The sequence below is a fragment of the Lepidochelys kempii genome, chromosome 18, assembly GCF_965140265.1.
Source record: "Lepidochelys kempii isolate rLepKem1 chromosome 18, rLepKem1.hap2, whole genome shotgun sequence".
NCBI lineage: Eukaryota > Metazoa > Chordata > Testudines > Cheloniidae > Lepidochelys > Lepidochelys kempii.
In genome coordinates this window covers 14,115,690-14,136,668 of record NC_133273.1, presented here as the reverse complement: position 1 = coordinate 14,136,668, position 20,979 = coordinate 14,115,690, and the positions used below count along the sequence as shown (strand labels likewise).

Here is a 20,979-nt window from a genome sequence, read left to right as displayed (position 1 = left end):
AAGGCATTGACAAGTGATTCTATATAGTAATAAATGTTCTGTAGTATATTTTGTAAAAGCACTGAAAGTAAAGTGAGATCTCACTACTGCTCAGTATTAAATCTGAGGTGTGTGGCATAGCAAAGGGAAAGCTAGCAAGGTTCTGCTGAATATTGTAAGGTCTTCCACATTCATGGAAATAGAATGGGATATTGCCACACAGAAATATAATCACAATATTTAGTAAGATAAATGGATGGATTTGTCTGTCACAAATATGAGTGAGCTTGACAAACTGAAACTGAAAGAAATATGGGAGAATAATGGTCTTGGTGAATTATTAGTGTGTTCTTGGTATGGAAAATATTTTGGGATATCTTATGCATCCCTTTCCTCCTTTGTAAAATCTCTTGTAGTTTTATTCTGAATATTTTTGTTTTTTGTCTTGATTTGTGTCTACATGATGTGAAAATGTGGCTAGTCTTTTAAAGAAGGATGTTAATAGACTCTGATTTAGATTCTCTCTTAAGAACTCTTAACCCTCTGTTCAATTGAGGCTTCAGGTTTTCACCCTTTGTGACAGATTAAACTTCCATTGGAGTCAATGGCCTTCCATTCACTTCAGTGCATGTTTATTTGGAAACCATAAGGACCAATGGTCCACAATAATTTTAAAGTGACTATTATCAATGCCTGAGCCTTTATATTGCTCGCTTTTCAGGGCAGGGGCTAACATCTGTTTGGCACAGTTCACTAATTGCGTAGGAAAATGTTCAGTTACAACACTAAAGCTGCATGCTGATGCAACTTTTCATGGTGCTATAATAAAGCTCTATTGCAAAAAACAGGGCCTGTAGCACCTAAAGAATATTATGTGGGAAGAGGGTCTACAAGAGCATGGAGACATGAAAGAGGAAGATGGGGCAGAAGCATCAGGAGAGTATGAGAGTTAGGTCGGAGGAACAAGGCCAGAATTGAATGAATATTTTGAGTTACAAATGAGGCAAAGCTAACAATTGCATGTGAAAACAGGAACGGAAATTGGCGACAGAAAAATGTGGCTTGAAGTAGAGACAATTTAGTGACCTGTCATTTCTTAAAATGTCCTCATTTTTAAATGGGCTAAATAACCTCCATCAAGTTCTTCAATGAACAGTGCATTGAAAAGATGAAATATTTCTTAAACTTGCTTGACATGCTGTTGCTGGTATATTGTTTTTATTTCCCTATGATGTATTAGGGTCTGGAGTTAATGTCAGTTCTTCTCTTGGCATTGTGCAGTTTTGAAACCGCTCTTTCATGGAAGAATAAAGGTTGTTTGCTTAGAATCTCAGCTGATCTAGTACCATTGCTCCAAAATAGATACAAATAAAAATCACTTCAATTTTTGTGGTCAAAAGTATATGAGGATGAAAGACTAGTTGCTGTGGTTGTATCTTTATTGGTCTGTTGTATAAATAAAGTCCTGAATTTGCTATTTTTAGTGATCGAGCTATTTTCATCTTTTGTGTTGTTGAGTATCCAGCTGACAGCTTTGTAGAAGTCCATTAAGATGAAAAGTGTTCTGAAAGCTAGTTTCCAGAAAGAGCCTAGATACATCTAGTGCTAAGTGAACTAATAAGAACTAATGCAGCTGTTCCATTGGGCTGCTTAGATTTTTGTGTTAACTTAATTTGTTAATATTGTATAAAAGGTTATATAGGAAAGGTAGCTCTTGATGGTTCAAGGCCCCATATAAAGAATGGCACAAAATAACTTGCCCTTTATATACGAGATACTGTTGAAACCAAGACCTGTATAGTGTAGGGTTACTGTATGGTAAATAGTCATCCTTTCTTAGTAAAATGTTTCAAAATACTACGTTGTTTCTTCATTCTTTGGTAAGTAAGTTTGCCTTTCAGACTGAACTAGTAAAGTGGTGACCAGTTTGAGAAGAATTGTGGGGGTTTAAGCACTGTCTTAATACATTTGTGACTCTGGAGTCTGGGGCCTCGTGCTAGGCACTGCAAAAAAGTGTCAGTCCCTGCCCTAAAGAGCCTAGGGCCAGATCTTTAAAGGTATTTAGGGCCTAAAGATGCAGATGGATGCCTGATAGGATTTTCAAAAGCGCCTAAATGCCATACTCCCAACAGACCTCAGCTAAATGATGAGGGGAAGCTTTCTGGGAAGAAATTGTTCATGTTACATGTAGTAATAGTGCCCTCTTTGTTGCAAGTAGTAATTGTGACTGTTCTCAGTAGAACTTCTGAGTTAACTTGGTTTGGCCTGTCACTTTCTGTAGGTGGGGGGATACGAAGTGACACAGGGTGCAATCAAATCTTGATTATCCTCTTGAAACTAGGGGATGAGGGGAAATAAATAATGGATAACAGAGTGGGATTTCCTGTGCAATTAATACATGTTGTGCAAGACGTGACCTTGTTTTGGATAATCGAGGTTTGACTGTATTTGAGAATAAATTGGTAAACGTGCTGATCCAGTGTTACTGTTTCAGCATCTGTGCCTTTTCCTCTCCTCTCTCTTATCATTCTCTCCCACTTGATCCCAAATTTGTTGGCCTGCTGTGAAGATAAAAGCTAGCAAGGCGGAAAATGTGCTTGAATAATGTGGAAAAGTGACATCAAACCTGTAGTCTTAATTTCCAATGACACTTGAATGATTTTTCTTTTATATGTTTGTTGCCTTCCCTTTCTCCTTGTTTTCCCCCTCTATATTCCTTTCCTCCCAGTCACACCACTAACTGAATCACTGTGTTTCTCCTTCCCATTTCCACCCACCTCTGTTTTTTTTTCCATCCTGCATACCACTTCTTTATTTGAAAAGCATTCTGTAAATATATGAATTGAATGATGGGGAAACAGATTATTTTTAAGCCCTAATGTAACTTCCAATTAGATTATAAATTCAGCAGTTTTGTTTTACTAATTATCCTCCTTGGCACAACTTCTGTTTGTGAGCAAGGCACACTTACTTTGGTTATATTTTTGTTTGTTTCTAGCAGTGTTGGTACAGGTGGACTTGACAAATGGAAAAACAAAAGTGAGGACATGTCGTTGATATTTCCTCAGCTATGCATCAGAGTGTCAGGGGATGACTTTTCATTTTTCAGATAACATGAGCTGAATTGTGTGACATTTCATCAACACTCTACTTGTCTGTGACTTTTCAATCGTTTTTTCATATTTTCTGCTGGGAATTATTTTGAATGGATTGGTTAGCCTTCAAACCCATCAGATCTGGCTAATAAAGATTGTGTTTTTGTTTTTTTCGCTTCCATTAATTTGAATGAGAGTTTGTAATGACAGTTAGACTTTATGTATTCCCTTTTGCTTATTTCCCTTGTCTTGCTGTAACTCTTGATATTAGCAGGGCAACAACACCACCACTCTGCTGGGTTTATAGCACTAGAACTGATATAGTTGGTTTACGCTGCTTAAAGAACTGTGTTAGTGCATGGTGGTATGACAGGGCTAGAGTTGTCCACCTTGCAGCACTTTTTGCCTATTGACACCCAAAAAAGACTCTCTGTGTTGAGGAACAAAGCTTTAATCTAGGTCAAAACTGACATTTTGAAGGTCTTGACATATATTAAAGCAGTGCTCCTGAACACTGATGTAGATTTGTGTGTCCACAAAAGCAAGGGGAAAATGTTATAATACAGACAACCCTAAACATTCCAGAGCTCTGAAGAAGAGCTCTGTGGAACTTGAAAGCTTGTCTAGTTCACCAACAGAAGTTGGGCCAATAAAAGATACTACCACACCCACCTTGTATGTCTGAGTACCATTGTCATTGCTCGACTAATATTGATCGCTGCTGTAAAACATGAGGAACAGGCAAAAGGGGAGATGTACATTTTAATTGTTAGAAATACACACTATAATATGGGCATCTCAGATTGTTTGTTTTTTATCGTAGTGTAGAGTGGGGTCTTGTGGATGCCACTCACGCTACTGTCAAAATCTACTATTGACAACTGTGTTTAAACATGGTCATTAGCTAGCATGGCTTTCCTGACCTGTTGGTATAGGATCCCCCCCTGCCCCCCCCCAGGGAGACATGCTAAACAAACTGTTAAATATCCTGAGGTAGAACTTCTCTGTGTTGGCCTGTGTACAGCACTGTTGAAACCCCATTTTAATGCTGTTTATGCCCTGTCATCTCCAAAATGTACCATGTTTAAGTATCAGGGCACAAGAAGAGAGCTTTATCAGGATGTCTTAAGATGGTTATGACATCCTCTGGGCCAATCAGCACAGGGAAGACCAAGTCACATTAAAATCTACTATGTTTAAGTGTCCTCCTTAAACACTCTAGTAATCCAGTCACATTTTAATGTGACTGGATTACTAGAGTGTTTGAGGACACTTAAACAAAATAGATTTCTATGGAATAGACTGGGCCTTAAACTTGGCTGTAGCTAAGCCATTGTACCAACCACTGGTCAAGCAAACTGTACTAGCAATAATTATGTTTAAGCAGAATTGTTACTAGTATAGCGTCAACAGTAGTATGAATGAGACTGTTAGTGCTGCTGCTTCAGAGTGGATTTGCTGTTAAGAGAAGGGAAAAAGAAGATGGAAATCCAAAATGCTCTCATATAGTAGGGAGATCAAGAATAACCTTTCCGCAGTGCAAGTACAAAAATCATGATGCACATACATTCCAGTTAAATAATATTGCCATGCATTGCTCCCATGTTTATCTAGGGTGTCTTGAAGACCTTTTGGATAAATGGGCTGATACAGTAATTCTCATTTCATACTGTTCCATAGTGTGACTGAGAATTGGCTTCTTGTGTCCAATAATCTTTTCTTCTGAATATCTAAGCCAAATTCTATAATATGCTACAGAGGCGATCCTGGCGCTTACAGGCCAGTAAGCCTAACTTCAGTACCAGTCAGATTGGTTGAAACTGTAGTAAAGAATAGAATTATCAGACACATAGATGAACACAATATGTTGGGGGAGAGTCTCACTACATTTGTAAAGGGGAATCATGGGTCAACAAGCATGTGGACATGGGTGATCTCTAGTGGACAGAGTGAATCTGGACTTTCAGGAAGCCTTTGATAAGATCCCACACCAAAGGCACTTCAGCAAAGTAAGCAGCCATGGGATAAGAGGGGGAAGGGCCTATCATGGATCAGTAAGTGGTTAAAAGGAAGGAAACAAAGGGTAGGAATCAATGTTCCCTCTAATTTTTGACAGGCCGTGTGTGCAAAAAATTTGTTCTGTGCAAATTGTTGTGCTTCTGTGAAAATTTTTGTGCACATGGTGTTTCAGTTTCGCCGTGTGCGCGGGCACAGCTTAGAGGGAACAGTGGTTGGAATAAATGGTCAGTTTCCACAGTGGAGACAGGTAAATAGCAGGGTTTCCCCAAGGATCTGTACTGGGACCGGAGTTGTTCAACATATTCATAAATGATCTGGACAAGGAGGTAAACTGAACTGGCAAAGTGTGCAGATGATACGAAATTACTAAAGATAGTTAAGTGCAAAGCTGACTGGGTATGTCTACACAGCAAAGAAAAACCCACAGCTGCCTTGTACCAGCTGACTTGGGCTCATGGGGCTCTGGCTGTGGTGAAGTTTCACTGCTGTGTAGATTTCTAGGTTCAGGCTGGAGCCTAGATTCTGGGACCTTCCCACCTCACAGAGTCCTAGAGCCCAGGTTTGTCTTTCTTTAAATATACTCTGTGAAGAGTTACAAAAGGATCTCACAAAACTGGATGACTGGGCAATAAAATGGCAGATGAAATTCAGTGTTGTGTAATGCACATTAGAAAACATAATCCCAACAATACATACAAAATGATGGGGTCTAAATTAGCTGTTAACACTCAAGAAAGAGATTGTGGCATCATCGTGGCTAGTTCCATGAAAACATCTGCTCAATGTGCAGCAGCAGTCAAAAGCTAACAATGTTAGGAACCATGAGGAAAACAATAGATAATAAGACAAAGTATCATAGTGCCACTATATAAATCCACGGTACACCCACACCTGGAATACTGCATGCAGTTCTGGTCTCTCCATCTTAAAAAAGATACATTAGAACTGGAAAAAGTATAGAGAGGGCAACAAAAATGTTTAAGGGCATGGAACAAATTTAATATGAGGAGAGGTGAAAAAGATTGGGACTGTTCAGTTTAGAAAAGAGATGACTATGCGGGGATACGATAGTGGTCTATAAAGTGTATTCTGTGGAGAAAGTGAATGTGTTATTTACCCCTTCACATAACACAAGAACAGGGATCGCCCAATGATATTAATAGGCAGCAGATTTAAAACAAACATAAGAAAGTACTTCTTCACACAATGCACAGTCAACCTGAGGAACTCCTTGCCCAGGGATGTTATGAAGGCCGAAAGTATAATTGGATTCAAGGGAGAATTAGAGAAGTTCATGGATGGTAGGTCCGTCAATGGCTATTAGCCAAGATGGTGAGGAACGCAACCCCATGCTCTGGGAGTCCATAAACTTCTGGTTTCAGAGTAGCAGCCGTGTTAGTCTGTATCTGCAAAAAGAAAAGGAGTATGTGTGGCACCTTAGAGACTAACACATTTATCTGAGCATAAGCTTTTGTGAGCTATAGCTCACTTTATTGGATGCATGTAGTGGAAAATACAGTGGGGAGATCTTATATACACAGAGAACATGAAACAATGGGTGTTACCATACACACTGTAACGAGAGTGATCAGGTAAGGTGAGCTATTACCAGCGGGAGAGAAGAAAAAACAACAAAAAAACCTTTTGTAGTGATAATCAAGGTGGGACATTTCCAGCAGTTGACAAGAACGTGTGAGGAACAGTAGTGGAGTGAAAATAAACATGGGGAAATAGTTTTACTTTGTGTAATGACACATCAACTCGCAGTCTTTATTCAAGCCTAAGTAAATGGTGTCAAGTTTGCAAATTAATTCGAATTCAGCAGACTCTTGTTGGAGTCTGTTTTTGAAGTTTTTTGCTGAAGAATTGCCACTTTTAGGTTTGTAATCGAGTGACCAGAGAGATTGAAGTGTTCTGTGACTGGTTTTTGAATGTCATAATTCTTGATGTCTGATTTGTGTCCATTTATTCTTTTATGTAGAAACTGTCGAGTTTGGCCAATGTACATGCCAGAGGGGCATTGCTGGCACATATCACATTGGTAGATGTGCAGGTAAACGAGCCTCTGACTGCCATAAAGTGGGACTGGATGACACGGTGGATCACTTGATAATTGCCCTGTTCTATTCATTCCCTCTGTGGCATCTTTCATCGGCCACTTTCAGAAGACAGGATACTGAGCTACATGGACCCTTGGTCTGACCCAGTGTAGCCATTCTTATGTTCTTATGTAAGTTGATTTGATACACTGACTTAAATGTGGCCAAATTAATTTTCAGAGATTTGTGACCAAATCAACTTGAGACCAAGCTGAGTTTTCACTATATTGTCTAGAAACTTTCCAGCTAATTGAAAACTGATGTAAATTTGGCTTTGCTTTAGTTTATGTTCTAATTTTGGAACTTGGATCCAAAACCTTAGGACTTAGTTCTTGCTGTGTTTTATTCACCTTTATATTGCTGCATGGATGAATATTAAGAGACAAGTAAATATTCCTGTCTCCTTGTGACATCTGTGGTGATGACTCTAGCTTTAGACCACCCCCAGTCCATTTACAGACACACACAAAAATTATACTTTTTTTTTTTTAATGCAGATATGGAGATTTGGGCCTTTGTCCTGCAGACATTACACATGTGAGTAACCCCATTGTAGTTTATGGGGCTACTTGTGTGTCATGTTCAGCACTTTCATAAGTTTTTTTTGGGACTGGAATCTTAAAGTGATATTTTTTTCTTGCAGAGGAATTAGTTTACAATAACAACATCCAGTCATTGACACAGTGTGAAAGAAAACCCTCGGGGTACTTTTCTCTCACATTAATTGTTCTCTATTTTATATAGTATAAATAGCATGATGGCCCATCAGGGTAATCCGCAGGCAGGCCACGAAACGTTTTGTTTACGTTGACCATCCCCTGCAGCTCCCAGTGGCCTCAGTTCACCATTTCTGGCTAATGGGAGCTGCGGGTAGTGGCGGCCACCCATGCCACTTCCCGCAGCTCCCATTGGCTGGAAATGGTGAACCACGGCCACTGAGAGCTGCGGGGGGCCATGCCTGTGGATGATCAATGTAAACAAAATGTCTCGCAGCCCGCCAGTGGATTACCCTGAAGGGCTGTGTGCCGAAGGTTGCCGAACCCTGATATAGGTTAACAGTAGAGGATACTCTGAGTTACAGCTCATTTACAAGGTTTGTGTGTGTGTGATATATATATATATATATATATATAGGGATTACTTGAACTACTACCAAAATATGTCTACCTCTTGGGTGAAATGTAGTAACTGGCTAATGGTTAGAGCAACGTTACACTACAGAAAAGTTGCAAGTAAGTGGGTATGTAGGATATAAAATCTTCAGCTTTCGTCACTCTGCAAAACAGATTTGGGGGAAAATGTGAGTTCTATTTCTTAAATATTTTTCTGTAGAGAGCCCAGTAAGAACAGTTTTTAGCTGCATGAGTGGATGCTGCTTTGTCTTGCTGTGATAGAAACACTGCAACTTCACTTTGTAAAGAGTAGGATTAAGATATTCTATTCAAAGCCCTTTTTTGTTGTTTTTTTTTAAAAAAGATTTATTTTCTTTCCACCTTCCATATTCATGTCGTGACATTAGAGTCAAGGAAGAGATGCTCCAGAAGCTATGTTTCCCCAAAGTTTTTCAAGTCTGGTTTAATTTGATCAGTTCATCTTTCTCTATTGAGGAAGGTTTGGCAGCCTATTAAATGGCTGTAGTAACATGGTGTAAGTCACTTGACACATCTTTTCTTGCACCTCTTTCACCTGCTTGGCAACTCTTGGGTATTATGGGCAAAAGTAAGAAATGGTGCAGTTGATTGAACACTGATTTAGTGCTAGAGAAGTGATTCTTGGTAATATTTAACTTTCTGAGTTTTTAATTTTTTTTTAGTTTTCTGGTTCTAAAAATTCTGTAGATATTATTTTTGCTTTGTCTATACCCTATGTATCAAGCCAATCTGCTTGTGGTGGTACTAAATTTTAGAAATTATAAAGAACACTAGCAACCTGTCACATGTTGCAAGCAAACACACTTCTTTACTTGTGTTATTAATAACACATTAAGGGATAGAATTTTAAAAATCCAATTAACCTGTCAGTTTATGCTCATTTACTGCTCCTAGATGCAGGATGCTCATCTCTTCATTTACTTTCTGTATTTCTCTGTTTGGCTGAAAAATGTCACTTATAGAGTCTTCATGTTTGGGTTTCAAACACTGTTGGGTAATGATCTTTTGATTAAAGATATCTGTTTTCACAAGACATTTTTTTAAATACAAACATTTCTCTTGGTCTTAGATGTTATGAAATTTGGGCAACATTTATGTTGATAAGGTTCCTTTAACAGAAGAACATAGTTGATTCCATCAATTGCTAAATTAGAGGAAGGGAATTGTTATATGTGTTCACATTGCTATGCAATAGGAAGTGAAACCTGTCTTAAATGACCACTCAAGGGACTAACACAAATTGGGTTGGCCAGTAGAGATGGTCTTCAAAGATATCAAAACTGTACTGGAAACTCTAGGGGTATTTTAAAATGGTCACATAAGACAGGGGGATTGCTTATTGGAGGTGATCTTCAATGCAGGTTTCCCTTTATATCAAGGGTCATACATTATATTCTTGTTTTTGGTGATGCCTTTTGGTAGAGGTTGATATGCATATTGCTTGGAAGGACCATTGGTGCAATGTTTGTGAAATTCTGTGTGTGTGTGTGTGTACTTTATTTACTTATTTCCTTTGTACAGATCCGTCGAAGGCGCCTTGCTCGGCTTGCAGGTGGACCATCTTCCCAGCCCACCACCCCTCTTACCTCTCCACAAAGAGAGAACCCACCCGGACCACCTGTAGTAGTGCCAGCCCCAGGTCCAGCCCCCAGTTTTGGCCTGAATGTCCATAGTATGACCCCAGCTACCTCTCCAATTGGTGCATCAGGTAGGTTGCAACTTAATCACTGAAGAATTATTTTGTGGTGGTTTTTGTGATTATTCTATTGAAGATTTTAAACCTATGATATAAGTGCTACAGTTGTTTCTGGTATAATTTGAAAGGAGTTGAGGAAAATGGACACTTTTTGATTTATATATTTAATTATTTTCTGGTAAACTATATACAATTGTTTAGGTGAATGCATTAACATATTTTAAAGGAGTAAACCAGTAAAGGAGAGAGCTCTTCTGTACAATTTTTTTTGGAGGGAGGGAATTACAAATGCTTCTAAAACAAAGTTTACTCAGAATTAAAACATGGTGTAGAGTGAAGTATGTAATTTAGATGATAGTTCACAATGCTTACGTCTTCTGAGTATTCTGAATAAGAGAGAGCATTTTTTTCCCATCTGCCTTTTAGATTATCTAAGATTTTAAATAACTTTTTTTTTTTCGTTTGTTTTGGTTTCTAGCTGGACTTCAACACTCAGTCCCAAAGTCCAGTTTTGTTTCAGATCATGCATTAGTAGTGTTTGGTGCATTTGAATGATGCATGTGGTGTCTCTACATATTGTTTATAGGAGCAAAGTGTGTGAAGTCAATAAACAAAGGGAAAAACAGTCTTCTAACATTTTTGGAGGGTAAAGGTAGAATCACTTTCAGTTACAACTCTTGTGAATCTAGGAGTCAGAAGGCTTGGAAAATGTCCGAACCAGACTAATTCCTTTTTATTTATTTATTTTTTTTAAAATGAGCAGGTGAGAATGGGAAGAGGGATGTTCTTTTGCTGAGACAGTTAATTATGCAATTTTTATTTATAATCTGGGTTTTGATCTAAACTTGGCACACATGCCAAATGTTATAAATTTCATCTGTAATCACAAATTATATTTCATGTTCATAGTTTTATGAAATTAGAGGCACTGAACTGAGATTTTTTTTTTTAAATGTTCAGTATTTCAAAGGTGGTGGTTTGCTATTTTTAGCAAACTCCTACTAAAAGATCAGAGACGTTAAATAGTTGGGGGGTAATGAAAAATATTTTTCTATGCCTGTGCAGATCAAGCTAGCACATGACTTATTTGCATTGTGAGCCTTTGTCTAATGCGCTGGGTTTATGGTTATGTCCTTTGGAACATACATTCAGTAAAGTCAACCTAGAAGGCTGGAAACCTCCTCCTTTTATTACACACAGTCCTGTCTCAGGACTGGTTAGAACTCTGACTCCTTGTTATAGTGTTGACTTGTCATAATGGATTGTTTCTTACCTATTCTTTCTACCGCCCATTTCTCTGCATTTCAGTCATGACTGAGAGTAGTTATTAAAAGCATTTCCAGCGAAAAGCTAATTATAGTTACAATTTAAAACAGTACACTGGCCTTGTGATAACAAAGAAATGACACAGAAGCAAAGATGATTTAAAAAAAAACAAAGAAACAACCTGATAGTCTTATAAGTAAGTCAGTAGGTATGGTGCAGAGTCCATGTAGTTTGTGTGATGGTTCTTGGGATACCCAGTAGGACTGAGAGTCACCTTATTACCCCCTGCCTCTAGCGAGAGAGAGAGACTTGCTTGTGTTTTACTGACTATTGGCTCCTTGACATCACCAGCCTGCTGTTAGCCAGACAGACAATCTACTCTGGGCTATTCCAGCCCTTGCTTTCCCTTGGAGGTTAACAATAAATATAACTCAGTCCCTGAATTATTTTGAAGCGTTCCCTTGTAGTGTCCAGTCCTTTATTTACTGAATGCTCACAGAAATACCAGGTTTGTGGTCCCCAAGAGAGCAGTGTATACAACAGCTTGCCTGATTGAACTAGGAATCAGCATCTAGCTTCACACCACAGAACTGAGATATACTTATAGCAAAAACGATAAGTGTATTATCAAAGTTTCAAGAGACCATAAGGATAATGGAAACAAGGGGGTTACATATAAAATAAAATCATAATAATCATCCTAGAGACTAATCTTAATTTACCAAGCTAACCGCCTGTCTAAAGAGTTCTTATCTCACCCAGAGTCTTTTGCAGTGCCTTCCAGTATGGTAGGCAGAGATCCCATTTTAATCACTTTAAATGCGCTGTCCTTTATTTCCTAGGTGAAGAATAAAGGTACACCTACTTCCTAGGTATCTGTCTTACTTTCTCTTTGTATCGTACAAAGTTTACTTTCTGTACCCAGAGTCGGGATCACCAGCCATGTCTTATTCTCAGTGTGCTGCCTCCTTGTTGATTTCACACACACTCCCCTTCCCTCCCCTTAACTATCTGTGTAAATGATTCCCCATTGTGTTATCTTGCAATGCTTAATTTGTATGTCAGAGAGACAGGTGAATAAATATCTCTTGTCTGCCTTTGTAACTCTGCCTTGATACAGACTTTAAAACATATTTTCAGTATACGTACATAACTCTTTACATAGTATCTGTACCTAGATTTCTCAATTATATTAATGACCAGTGTGACCCTGTTTTTCATTTAAGAACTCACATGACCTTCTTTGGTGAACCAGAATCAGGATATTCTTGTAACCCTCTTACCAGTTGGCATTGAGAGATTCATGGGTCACAGTTTGTTTACCTGGGGAGGTCAGTCTGGCAAATTTATTAGTCTGTTCTAGACACCCAGAGCCTAGGGATGCATGAGCTGTTGGTTTGTCATGGCCAAAAGCATAAAATCACTAGTTAAAGTACAGTGTTCACTTTCCATAGTACTGATTACTGAAACAATGTTCAATTTTTTTTTTCAGATCAGATGGGGGGTTAGATAAACTAGAAAATTGATGGTGGTTATTGAGAGTGTTGCTCAATGCTGAGCATCCACTGTACACGCTTCACATCAGCAAAGGCTCATTTAAAGCTATACAGTTTGCAGGAATCCCTTAGCAGTGCTACATGTTCTCTATGTATATAAATCTCCCCACTGTATTTCCCACTGAATGCATCTGATGAAGTGAGCTGTAGCTCATGAAAGCTTATGCTCAAATAAATTTGTTAGTTTCTAAGGTGCCACAAATACTCCTTTTCTTTTTGCTTAATTGGCTGAGAATGCTGTTAAAAATGACATGCTAATTGTCAGCTTCAGCCCAACATAGATTGTTAACCCACACTTACTTACTTCTTTTGTTTTTGTTCACAACTGACACGATTTACATGGTAAATTTAACAGGAGTGAGTTACATATTCCTTCTGTGTTTTCATACCACTCTATAGAACATACTTGTCTTTTCAGCCACAGAACTGGGATGTTTTGTTAATCTTAGTTTAACTGTATTTCTGGTATACATGCTAATTAATAATACCTTGCACATCTATTATGCCTTTCTTCTAATGATCTCAGAGTACACTTCAGACACACAACCTGTCTGAGGAAGTTAAGTATTATATGCACTTTGCACAAAGGGAAGTGGAGTCAGGAATAGTCTGGGCTTCTGGTGCTATGCTCTGGCCACTAGGCTGCATTCCAACCCCATTTGATTCAGAGGTTAAAGGCTTATGCCCTATTCCTGGAGATATGGAGGTTTGCTTTTTCTCCTTCTCAAGAGAGAGCGGTTATCACCCCCTCTTCTATGAACTCTCCTTTTTTTTTAAGGCCCCATTTCGAGGCCACAGTACTCCAGCTAAGCAGGATTTGGACACACTACCTGATCAGGCTTGGCAGGTGATGGTTTTCAAATCGTACTCATTAAAGCAGAGTGCTTGTTCTGTTCCTTCTTATCTTGTCTTATTTTAGTTTGTAATTTTAAAACTATTAGTTTGCTTTGGGATTACCCTGTAAGTGGATGGAATCCAAAATGGTCGTTGAATTTACAGAACAGTGGCTATTCCAGCTCTACCCTGCTGCATGAATCTGCCATACTTTTCAGAAGAGAGCAGTTAGAGCTCTAATATCTGTCTCCTGCAAATCTGAACCTACTGGTACCTCTGTTAATACCTAGCATTTACGTGGAACTTTAAATCTTCAAAAAGCTGCGCAGACGTTAACTAGTTAACTAACATTGAGAAGGTATGATTACATTACATGTGGCTTTTAACTTATACAGTGAAATAAAAAGAAATGCACAAACATATAGTGACTATAAAATTCTGCCCACACACAGATTTTGCCCAAAAGCTTCTGCTTCCATGCTGAAATGGGGAGGGTTGGCTGGGTTCACTCTAATTATTTATCTACTTTTTTTTTTTAACAGAAGAGTTGATTTCCATTGATAACTAGTTTCAGAGTAGCAGCTGTGTTAGTCTGTATGCGCAAAAAGAAAAGTAGTACTTGTGGCACCTTAGAGACTAACCAATTTATTTGAGCATAAGCTTTCGTGAGCTGCAGCTCACTTCATCGGATGATTACTTTCAAGCCACCTAACCTGGGGAATTGGGAGACTGACATAGTTTAGCAGTAAGAGCAAATAAACATCCCCACTAGCTTCCATAAATAAATTAGAAGATTTAAAAACTGAGCTCTGCAATATGTATTTCAAATCATCCAAAGAAAGCGTCTCAAAATTCCAGTTATACATTAACATTACAAAATCTATTTTTGATGTAGAAGATGGCTTTGAGAGTAACCAGTTGGTGAACTTAATTGTCAGCTGGTGTCTCTTCATCTGCCCTTAGCACGGCAAAGCTTTAAGGAGTGCATCCTAATTTAGGGTTGCTCCATCCCCATCAAGTTACTGGGCCATCATTACACTTTGTCAATAGTTCAGTTCTTTTTGGAAGCTAAATCTGTACTTGTTATCAGAAGTGTTCTGAGAACTAAGACCCCAGCAAACCCATAGAAAAAGCTAACACTTTTTAAGGGGTGTTATGGAGACATAACTGTGACATTACAGACCTAAAAGTGGTAATTCTTCAACAAAAAAACTTCAAAAACAGACTCCAATGAGAGACTGCTGAATTGGAATTAATTTGCAAACTGGGTACAATTAACTTAGGCTTGAATAAAGACTGGGAGTGGATGGATCATTGCACACAGTAACAGCCATTGGTTAGTCTCTAAGGTGCCACAAGTACTCCTTTTCTTTTTACACACAGTAAAACTATTTCATAGAATCATAGAATATCAGGGTTGGAAGGGACCCCAGAAGGTCATCTAGTCCAACCCCCTGCTCGAAGCAGGACCAATTCCCAGTTAAATCATCCCAGCCAGGGCTTTGTCAAGCCTGACCTTAAAAACCTCTAAGGAAGGAGATTCCACCACCTCCCTAGGTAACGCATTCCAGTGTTTCACCACCCTCTTAGTGAAAAAGTTTTTCCTAATATCCAATCTAAACCTCCCCCACTGCAACTTGAGACCATTACTCCTCGTTCTGTCATCTGCTACCATTGAGAACAGTCTAGAGCCATCCTCTTTGGAACCCCCTTTCAGGTAGTTGAAAGCAGCTATCAAATCCCCTCTCATTCTTCTCTTCTGCAGGCTAAACAATCCCAGCTCCCTCAGCCTCTCCTCATAACTCATGTGTTCCAGACCCTTAATCATTTTTGTTGCCCTTCGCTGGACTCTCTCCAATTTATCCACATCCTTCTTGTAGTGTGGGGCCCAAAACTGGACACAGTACTCCAGATGAGGCCTCACCAATGTCGAATAGAGGGGGACAATCACGTCCCTCGATCTGCTCGCTATACCCCTACTTATACATCCCAAAATGCCATTGGCCTTCTTGGCAACAAGGGCACACTGCTGACTCATATCCAGCTTCTCGTCCACTGTCACCCCTAGGTCCTTTTCCGCAGAACTGCTGCCTAGCCATTCGGTCCCTAGTCTGTAGCTGTGCATTGGGTTCTTCCGTCCTAAGTGCAGGACCCTGCACTTATCCTTATTGAACCTCATCAGATTTCTTTTGGCCCAATCCTCCAATTTGTCTAGGTCCTTCTGTATCCTATCCCTCCCCTCCAGCGTATCTACCACTCCTCCCAGTTTAGTATCATCCGCAAATTTGCTGAGAGTGCAATCCACACCATCCTCCAGATCATTTATGAAGATATTGAACAAAACTGGCCCCAGGACCGACCCCTGGGGCACTCCACTTGATACCGGCTGCCAACTAGACATGGAGCCATTGATCACTACCCGTTGAGCCCGACGATCTAGCCAGCTTTCTACCCACCTTATAGTGCATATTTCCCCATGTTTATCCCCTCTGCCCCCCACATTCTTGTCAACTGCTGGAAATGGCCCACCTTGATTATCACTACAAAAGGTGTCATCCCGTCCCACCCCCCATCCCCCGATAATAGGTCACCTTACCTGATCACTCTTGTTCCGGTGTGTATGTTAACACCCATTGTTTCATGTTCTCTGTGTATACAAATCTCCCCACTGTATTTTCCACTGAATGCATCCAATGAAGTGAGCTGTAGCTCATGAAAGCTTATGCTCAAATAAATTTGTTAGTCTTTAAGTTGCCAGAAGTCCCCCTTTTCTTACAACTGTGACCCTTTTCAAAATATGCCCTATTTTTGGCTACTTGTTTCAATGTATAGATTTACTGTGTATATCGGAATCATGTTAAGATACAATAGTATCCCCTCAAATTCTGATAGATGGGACCATGCTGTATTATAACATGATTCCCCCAACACGGTACTTTTTGAGTGTGTAGGTGTGGAGCTGATTTATTGACACCCTCTCTGCATTGCAGCTGAAACTTTTCTAACAATAACCATATGGTTGTTTCTAGTGTAGGTCCCTGACCAAGTTGAATAGGGATTTTTTTTGACAATTTAGCCAAATTATGCCACAGTGCGTACTGTCTTCCATACCATGTTTATAACATGGATTTAAAAATACAAAAGTCCTTTTCCATATTGGACAAAGAAACTGCTAGAAACAAGGACATCTGACAACTTCTTACTTAACTAATTTATACTAGTGTAACTCCATTGAAGTCAATGGAATTACTCCAGATGTACACTCGTGTGTAGAAAGAGAATCTGGCCCAACCCCATTTAAATCGCTATTGCTAACATTTTGTTATAAAGTGTGGATACAACCAGATGCTTGGTTTTTAAAGTTTTGAGAAGTGTTTTACTTAACTTTTTCTTCATTTTGACCAAATGAAACAAAATGGTTTTTGTTTTTTTTTCAAATTGTATTCTTCTGCAGGCTGGCCTTATTTTTGCGGTTTAGATTTTCTCGTGAAGTTGAAATTTGTGTCAAGGCTTTGAAATATTTTGTGAAGAAACTGCTAAAACAAACCACTTGCAGAAAAAATGGCCTAATCCTGGATCTGTTCTACTTCACTCTCCACATTGTTAACTTGAAAACGTGATACTGCCATGAGCATGGGAGAAGCTACTGCAGATTTTAGTAGTAGTGCTGGAACAGACCCAGTGCTAGAATTTAAAAGTAGATTGTCAATCTGGTTTTATGCTTTTAACCTGAAACCTAATACTGTTCGAGGAATGTCTTGTAAATAACAGATGGAAAACCCTACAGGAGTGGAATTCACTGCTGCTTTCATATTAAACAAGCAGGCTAATACCTTTTTCTTTGCTTGGTCTTCAAAGAGCCCAGTTATCAGCACACAAGTATAATACCACAGAACTGCTACAGTAACAGTTTGTAATTTAATAATTTATTAGTAGGCAAGACTTAACCTAACACCCCTCTCCCTGACCCAGCATCACCAGACAGGAATTTTAGGAGCGTGCTGCAGTTAAGCGTTGACCTCTATATGGATGTCAGTAGCGCTCAGTCTGCTTTCAGTAGTTTGAATCCAAGGTTTATTCTGCATTAATACGAATTTTATATGTGTATTTCTCCCTACACCCTAGGATGGTGGTGTGCATGCCTTCACATCAGAGATAACCTGGCTGACTGGCACCCAGGTTAGCCTAGCCATATTGCATAGCTGCACTTCAATTATTTTATCCTCGCTGGTGCTGCGCTCATCTGTTTGCATTTCTAGGATATCTGGGGCATATCCCGTGGTTCTTTGTGCTTTAGTAAGTTGAGCCACACTGGTTCTTTCCCACTGAGTTGTGGGAGAACTTGTTTCCCCTTCTGGGCACATGGAAGGAATCATGAGAAAACAACCAGCATTCGAATGGTCTTAGCCTGCATCCTCACTGCTAAGTGGGCAGGATGCCACCCAAGCGAAAGCCTCACTTGGGGTTGAGACTGTACTCCATGACTGGCCCGCTAGCTTGGGTTGAAAGCATCACTGAACTCAGGTTGGAGGTTTTAGTGTGTGGAGGAGAACCAGCTTATGAGGAACACTCAGGTCACAGCTGAGGTTAACTCTGCAGTAAAGACTAAAACTTTTGTGTTCATTTGAAGATAGATAAACAGACGGGGTTGGGATGACTTGGCAGTCTTTTGACATCGTATAGCACTGTCTTACAAGTGATCAGAGTTTGATAGTGAGCTTAGTTCCTCTCTTCCTTGCTTGGGAAGGTGGACTGGGGTTGCACTGGTGGGACCCAGAGGTAACCGTATCCAACCTGCCTCAGACAGGAGAGTTTGGTCTCTGCAGAAGAGAGGCCTAGAGAGGGAAATTCCTTATTTCTTCCTGCCCAACCCACAAAGGCAAAAATGGATTTGCATATAAACTGCTTTTGGTGCAAACTATTAGCTTGTGTGAGTGCATCTCTGAGGGTGATCTATCCACATGAGGGATGGGGTCAGATGGATGGACACACAGTGATACCTACACATATCTAATAATATATCTATAAATGACTCCATGAACTTGAAAACTTGGCAACAATTTGCTGTGAGACACTTCTTCTGATTTGGTCAGTCGCTTTCTACAGCCCGAGGGCTGTTTTTGTTTTGTCTGTTAACAGCATGTACATTATTTACTTTAGAATTAATTTTTAAAAACTGGCTGACCTCACAAACCTGTAGGGAAATTGTATCAAAGCATCAGTATGGATTACCGTGCTCTCACATTGATCCCTTCAGGCATTTGCATTCAGTGCAATTTTTTGGAAGGAGGAGGGATGGGAGAAGGCTGTTATTGAGCTGGGTAAGTGTATTTGACGTACCCATATTTCTTACCTGAGCAGGTTGGAAATGAGGAAAAATTCCTGTAGTCCTCTTTTTGAGCTCTGGTATAAATCACTGCCAACATGTAAATCTTGCGAATATGTAAACCTTGGTACAGTTAAAACATAGAATTACCACAGCTTCACATATCGCTCAGATGTACAGAACACAAAGAGTTTATTTAAAATCAAACAGTGCTTTTCTTAGAGGGAACCCTGAGCATTTCACAGACATGAATTAAGCTTCCATTCTCTAGTTCATGCTGCAGGTAAGCATTCTTCCCTCTACTTCTACAGACAGGGAAGAGGAAATACAGACAGACAAACTTGCCTGAGGCCATACAGTAATTCAGTGGCAACAATATTGTAATGCATTATCTGGAATCCTTAATAGCTGGATTGAGAAATTATTGCAAAAAACTACATGGATCTCACGGGATAATTAAGTGGTGGCTTTGCCTCTCTGCAGCACTAATCTGGTTGTTGCTTTTCTTTAGGAGTAGCCCACCGAAGCCAGAGCAGTGAAGGAGTGAGTTCGCTCAGCAGTTCCCCATCTAACAGCCTTGAAACACAATCTCAGTCTCTCTCCCGGTCCCAGAGCATGGATATTGATAGTGTCACCTGTGAGAAAAGGTAAAGAATGCTGCTTATACTACCAGGCAGATATTGCACTACAGGCCATCTAAATATGTACAAAGAAAATACTCTTTATCTTCCCTTCCCAACCATGTTAAAGGTCAAGTTTAAAATGTTGTATTATTTCCTACAGTGTGTAACCTTGTGCTTTGTCCTGTCTTTTTAATGGAGTCACTTTCTCCTAAACTGTTACAATACAGAGGGTCATCCTAGACATCACAAGTGACCAGCATGTTGATAGGTGTGACTTAACTGTATTCAAAATAAATTGTAGGATGGAATGGCTGTACATTTTTCTTTCCCTGCTTAAGAAATTCATTGTCATATTTCTTGTATTTAAAGCAAACATAATGTGAGAGGCAGACCCATTTACTGACTAGTAACTTAATTGCCACATTTATGGATCTGGCTATTCCCATGCATCCGTCCTTTTTCCTGAGCAGTTTCCATTTAAGAGAACGCTCCTTTAGTCAGCATCTTCATAAAGAACTATCTTCGGGTTTCCAGCAATTAATGGGCTCTTCTGTTCTTTCCTCTTACAGTATGTCCCAGGTGGATGTAGATTCAGGAATAGAGAACATGGAGGTCGATGAGAATGATCGCAGAGAGAAAAGGAGTCTGATTGATAAGGTTGGCTAGTCCCAGAGTCTGTTTCATTTTAGGCCAGTTGTAGAAACTCTGTATTGTGACCTTTAGCTCTCACATTTTATAAGCGAGCTTACTTGGATTATGCAACTTAACGTTTAAATTTAAAGCATGACTGTTTTTTGTTTAACGTAATGAATGCTACTGTTTCATAAAGTATTAGATTTGTTTTACGAAGACTTTGGCTTAGACTCAGTCTACTGCCTTTCACTTGTATTAGTGAGGCAGATGGACTAATAGATGAGCATTATGATACTGGCTTTGCTCTCAATTTTTCCCGTGCAGATGTCTTGCTTTCCCTTTTACCGCTAGCAGTTTTAAATCAGACTTAGAGAAATGTCCCTAATCAGAATCAATCTTTGGTAGGCCCCCACAAAGGATGTGGAACAATAGTCAGATTGGTGGAAGAGCAATATACAGTATTGCTCTTAATCTGTCTTTCATTGGATCACTCACCTTTGTGCCATATAGATGTTTTTGAGGGGAAGTACCCAATCTTCAGGCATCATCTGACTACACTCCCGTCCTCAAATTCCCCGGTCAAACCTAAAAAAGACAGAACTCATGAGATAATGAACTTTTGTAGCAAGCAACTGGATGGTCTCAGAGTGTTTTCTGCACAATAGCTTCAGCAATCCAGTGAATGGACTCTGGGAAAAATGC

At 39.5% G+C, this 20,979-nt stretch overlaps 1 protein-coding gene across 4 annotated transcripts in view; it reads left to right on the top strand.

Moving 5' to 3' along the window:
- Positions 1-20,979, top strand: part of UBE4B (ubiquitination factor E4B) — a 67,468-nt gene that overhangs the window by 2,927 nt on the left and 43,562 nt on the right. For 3 of the 4 annotated variants that reach the window (XM_073316801.1, XM_073316798.1, XM_073316800.1), the window contains exons 2-4: positions 9,865-10,051; positions 19,533-19,668; positions 20,214-20,301. In XM_073316801.1, the coding sequence (XP_073172902.1) occupies positions 9,865-10,051; positions 19,533-19,668; positions 20,214-20,301 (411 nt within the window). Of the gene's footprint in view, positions 1-7,074; positions 7,324-9,864; positions 10,052-19,532; positions 19,669-20,213; positions 20,302-20,979 lie in introns of all 4 variants that reach the window. The other variant, XM_073316799.1, reaches the window with a different exon arrangement.